Genomic DNA, 6,000 nt, shown 5'->3' with positions numbered 1-6,000 from the left:
TGCAACCTCTCCGGTGTGTGTCACCCCTTATTAGAAGGCTACATGCTGCACGCATTAGGCTCGGTATGACAGTTCTAGACTTTAATTTTATTTAACTTCTATGTTTGCATCAATACCTGGAAATCACACATACCTAACTTTCTCCTTCTCTGTCAACAGGAATGGTCACTCGATGCCAGACATCGTTATTGCTGATTGGTTGGAGTTTTGAGAATTTTATTGAAGATCACATCTGAAGGTACTGTCGGATAAAGATGCATTAAGTAAAGCAGGATAAGTTAAAAAATCTAGTTAAATCCTAGATATTTTTTATATTTGTATTCTGATCCTGCATCTGCATAGCAGTAATGTGCTGATCAGTGACGTTACCTCCTGTGGTCTCATGGGAGCTGTGTAATAGGCTTAGCCACTCAACTAGTTGGAACAACTTCTTCTTCATTAAGACCTCACACAGCTCTTTCTCTCTGTCAAGAATAAGTAGTAAATGCTTTAAGGAGTAATGCAGGATAAGTTAAAAAAATTGTAAAAATAGGTAAATTCCATAGATATAATTCAAATTTGTAAAATTCAGAAATAGAAATATACGCGTGTATATAGATGCGTCTCACTTAGGAATTAAAATAATATTCAGTAAAACTTTAATTTATGAGGAAAGAACTCTATTTAAGTGACTGTTGTACTTCACTTCCTGTTGATATTCAAATTAATTCAGCATTCTGACCAGGGTTAAAATATTTTAACCACAAATGGACAAAAAGAAATTACAGTTTAACAAAACAAACTGATTTTTGAAATATTTATTTTGATAGCCAACAGATAAATAACAACCAACATGTAAATGAGAAAAAAACATGCACAATACTGATACATTTAAGACATAGTTTTACATTCTGCTACTAACCGTTTCAAGTCTAGTTAACCTAATAACCTGTTCCTGTTTAATACTTTCTAGTGTAGATAAGGATATTGTTTTCCAAAGAATAAAAGTACACCAGTTATAATCATGGTTACTGGATTATGAAATGAATTATGATAAATCATCAAATTCAAATTTATTATTAAAGTGAATTTCTTTTAACTAAATGCTAAATGAAAGAAATCAAAAGGCCCTTTTTTCCTAACTTTTTTTTTATCAATGGCAAATTAAAGACATAAACATTAAAATACGACTGATTAACATTTTTTCAAAAAGTAACTGTAGAAAAAACAACTAAATATTACACAAAACAAAAACATACCATAACAAAATCGGCAACAAAGCAATAATAATGTGGAGATAAAATGATGCAAGTCAGATGTCAGCCTCCATTATCCAGTGTATCATATCTCTATGTATTATGATGTATACCCTGGACCTCTTAACTACCATAACGTCATACTGAATTCACCGCTGGAAAATTGCTAAGTATAGCGTTAAACAACAAACCAAATCATACTGAATTCAGTTGAATAACACAATGCTAAAAATGGACTTCTTTTAAGAAACAAGCAATGATATCACCATTCTGTTGCATGCCATCTCATATTCAACTTGAACTGGGAATGTCTTGCAGCAAATGATTTCCCTATTCCCATCTTGCTCTTGACAACATATTTTCCAACTAGAAATTCACACCAAAAAGTCTTCTTAATTTCCTTAAATTCATCAAGGGCTTGTAACACGCCAGGATTTTCAAATTATTTGTATGCGAGACTCGTGTTCAGAAGAAGCCACTTGATTTGATTTCAGTTGAAAGAAATCCATGTAAACATATCAGGTGAAAGAGTAAGTGATGAAAGAACTGAAGATTGTGATCTAAACCACCTGAAATGAAGCTATAGTGGTGAATGGGTCCAGGATATTTATCACAACAGAATGGGGATATATAATACCCTGGCTACACAAAGATGGTCAGATATCGGAGACACTGGAACGTTTTGTACAATCTATGAAAATAATAAGAGCAAGGTCATCATGCTCGTGAATTGTTTTTTTCACAAATGGAAATGTTTGTAGAAGGTTTTAATATTGCTGAGGAATGACTTTGATTTATCATCCATTCCACTGAATATAATAACACGGTTAAGCTGATAAAGGACAAATATAATAAGCAAGATTCAGCAAAAACAGTAACAACAGCAATATTTTAGCAATAGTGACAAATAATGTCATGGATGAACAGCATGATGTGCTAAGAGGACAACCATTTTACATTCTAATGGGTGTGGGAATTAGTTCTTCTTTCTCTCGCACGCATGCACGCACACGGTTCACTGAAAATTTTGGCTGTCCACAGAGGTAAACTGCATGTTTTGAAAAAGTGACAAAAATCCCTGGTCTCACCAAAATGTTAAATAGTCGGGCTTTAAAATAGTCCTGTTGTCAGCAGCAACATGATAAATCCACTAATAAAACAAACAAATAATACAACAGAAGCAACACAAGCACGTATGATTAACAGAAGAGTCACATATGGTAAATTTTGCTTGCATGGTACCATGGTACCATTTTTGCCTAGTATGATTCCTTCAGAAAACAGTTCAGTGATGCACAGCAAAACAAAACTGCCCTGGAGTAAATGACCATCTTTGACAATACAATGTAATAAAATTGCTTTACAACACTAATAACAAAATAACATTAAAAGTAGCGATAACAATTATTGATGACAGAAAATAATTGGCACACACTGACAAAAAGGACAAGACACTTAATTAATTTAATAATAACCCTTCTCTTATTTACAAGTACCGGTAATGAATTTGAAATGCTTTTTTTTATTTTCTCATGAGGCAAATCTGCCTATTTGTGGCTATCAGGGAGATCACAAACAAAACAAACAACTCTTTGACCAGACAAGTTTATTTTGGCATTTTGCTTTATTTTCTAATAGAAAAACCTATCCGTAACAAAATAAAACATGAAATGATAAATAAATTCAAATGCTGTGACTGATTATGAATATGCATTATCTGGGCATATTTTTGTCTATAATTTTGTCAAAACCGTTGTTTCAAGAGGTTGTTATAGAAAAATCAACCCTTACATCATTTTTATTATTTCTGTATGTTGCCATCATACCTGATCAAGAAAATTATACAAAAACAAGAAATGACACTTGTCTGGTTTCAAAAATTCATTTTAAATGGTTTCAAAGCATGAGACAAGGCTTATCAAGCAATTTGGTTTGTTATTGCAAGTGTTGAATCAGCATTGGACTCAAAACAAACAGGTCAGTGACAAATACATGTATGTAAAACAGGCAATTTTGGTATTGAGGTATTGGAATATATGTGAAGAATGATTTTGTTTTCATTTCTATACTCTGATACAGTCATCTCCCTCTCAAGGCGACCTGTGAAGATCCGGGGTAGAATAGGTTTTCAGCAACCCATGCTTGCCATAAAAGGCGACTATGCTTGTCGTTAAAGGCGACTAACAGGATCAGGTGGTCAGGCTCGCTGAGTTGGTTGATGCATGTCATTGATCCCAATTGCGTGGATCGATGCTCATGATGTCAATCACTGGATTGTCTGGTCCAGACTCGATTATTTACAGACCGCCGTAATATTGCAGAGGGCGGCGTTAAACAACAAACCAAACCAAACCCTCTAAAGGTCATACACTGTAGTCACAGATCAACATGGTGGAACTTCTCTCAATGCATCTTCCGACTATCCAAGGCATAAAATCACCATTCTATAAATACCCTAGACACATTCACCACCACCGCATTACTTGTATACAAAGCATTGATGGCAAATGGGTCCAGGGTTGTTGTCATAATAGAAAGGAGATTATGTTAGCCTGAATAATCGAAGATGCTCTCAGCGAGGCTTAAGCATTTCACAAGTTATGAGAAAAATGTATATGATCTTAGCCATCCAACTTAACCTGTTTATTTACATTTATATGAAATAAGGAATTAACAGTTAAGCAATGGTATTTATTGATACGTTCTCAAACAAGCTCAAAATACCTTGTAAGCTCAGACACTGTTTCTTGACAATGTACCAGTAATTCCATGGTGAGTGAGTGAGTGAGTGAGTGAGTAAATGATGTTGTCACTCATCCCCATCACAGAGAGATGAGTGATAGAGAACTGTACTCATAAACATGCAGCAACTTTTCAATGCATGGTATTTGTTTATACTTCATTTTTGCTTAAATAAAATTTAACAATACAATTTTCAATATTAATCATAACAACAACACCACAACAATAATAATAATGAGTACATTTCGACAGTGCAAACTTCCATGCCTGTCGGTATGCTCATAGCACTATGACATTATTTCTATTATTAACCTGGTCAATGGATTAGTCTCATTCTCACCTCCCTGAGGAGTATACAAACAATTCACATCTTGTCTTTTGTTAAAGTGTAAAATGTTCATCACATTATATATTCATTCTACAATAAATTATAAATGTAATCCTATCATTACTCCCTACATATATCAAAGGAGATATCTTGAATTAAATTAATTATGGTATATCCCTATATTCAAAAGCATGTGATAGGCCTAGCTATCTGCTACTAACTTCTACCTGATTAAACATATTTGTATTTCAAAATCTTGTGTTACTACAAAAGGTTGTCGTCCAAGTTTCCATCACGACTCAAAAATACCTATGGAAAATACACATAAAATATCAGGAAAACATGGCTTCAGCTAACACTTAAAATTCCTTGCCATATAAATCCAAACTGCCTTGAGTTAAACAGAAATATGATTCCTCCCAGGTACCCCTTGTGCAGATTGCCCCATTAACCAACACCCCATCTTTTATAACCGACTCCACAACCCCGATGATTAATGAAAATAGAGGATACATTTAGGGATTTATTTAAACCTGTTTAGATTCCATGTCCATGAAGTCTGCAGCAAATGTCAGTAAAAATTCTCAAATTGGAAATAAACATCTCTCCATATTTTCCTGAGGCAAGAGAGTTAACTGACTATAAAAGTCCAGTGACCACCCTTGCCGAACTAGGCTGGTATTATGGAATTAGATTTTGGCTGGACTAACGAATCTATACACAGTCCAATCAAAATCGCGCAATGAAACCGAAATCTGCATGACAGTTTACAGTTTAGATTGTGGAATAAGTCCGAAAGTCTTTGGCTGGAAGAAGTGAGTCTCTATACAGTGGACCATGTCGTTCAACTCCCTTTTTGCTGCTTCTCGGTCCATTCTGAAGGTCAAGGTCACAAGTGACAAACATTGAATTAAATAATATTGTTCACATCATGGAAAGCCACTGCTTAAATCTGTGCCAAATGTATGCAAACTTTCAACTGACCTTGCAGCATAGCTAAAGCAGGGATTTATTTAAACCTGTTCAGATTCCATGTCCATGAAGTCTGCAGCAAATGTCAGTAAAAATTCTCAAATTGGAAATAAACATCTCTCCATATTTTCCTGAGGCAAGAGAGTTAACTGACTATAAAAGTCCAGTGACCACCCTTGCCGAACTAGGCTGGTATTATGGAATTAGATTTTGGCTGGACTAACGAATCTATACACAGTCCAATCAAAATCGCGCAATGAAACCAAAATCCAGTTCGTAAACTGTCATGCAGATTTCGGTTGATTGCAGGATTTGCAAAGCATGTGCACCACCAACTCGTTGTCAACAGATATTTTCAAAATCATTTCATGTTTTTAATCAAGGTGCTCATGTGATTTGATGCACTTCGCGATGTAAGACCTGTTTTATCACAATATAGATCTTGATTATCAATCAGATTGTCTTGACTGGGCGCTGCCATTTTGTTCGAAGCAAATGCAAGTGATACGAGAGGTGGAATCTGATTGCTCCATAGGAGAGTCATAGAAGGGACATAACTCGTAATAACCACTGGTGGCGCTCCGATCGAGCCTAGGAATTCCAGCCTAGTTCGGCAAGGGTGGAAACTTGACTTTTAAAGCCAGTTAACTCTCTTGTCTCAGGAAGATCCCATTCTGGCGTCTCTTGTTATAGTAATATTGTTAAGAATGTACTACAACCCTA

The 6,000-nt window shown here is 35.2% G+C and overlaps 1 protein-coding gene across 2 annotated transcripts in view; it reads right to left on the bottom strand.

Moving 5' to 3' along the window:
* Nucleotides 1-782: 782 nt before the first annotated feature.
* The window catches only part of LOC124144196 (phosphoglucomutase-2-like), a 44,209-nt gene continuing 38,991 nt past the window's right edge, over nt 783-6,000 (bottom strand). For both annotated transcript variants that reach the window (XM_048388108.1, XM_048388109.1), the window contains 2 exons: nt 3,584-5,181; nt 783-3,415 (listed from right to left, as the gene is read on the bottom strand). In XM_048388108.1, coding sequence (XP_048244065.1) covers nt 5,073-5,181 — 109 coding nt within the window. In that variant the 3' untranslated portion in view covers nt 783-3,415; nt 3,584-5,072. The remainder of the gene's footprint in view (nt 3,416-3,583; nt 5,182-6,000) is intronic.

The sequence above is a fragment of the Haliotis rufescens genome, unplaced genomic scaffold (assembly GCF_023055435.1).
Source record: "Haliotis rufescens isolate VD_foot unplaced genomic scaffold, xgHalRufe1.0.p SCAF_7, whole genome shotgun sequence".
Taxonomy (NCBI): Eukaryota; Metazoa; Mollusca; class Gastropoda; order Lepetellida; family Haliotidae; genus Haliotis; species Haliotis rufescens.
The sequence above is the reverse complement of the archived record's forward strand: the minus strand, read 5'-3'. Positions and strand labels throughout refer to the sequence as shown.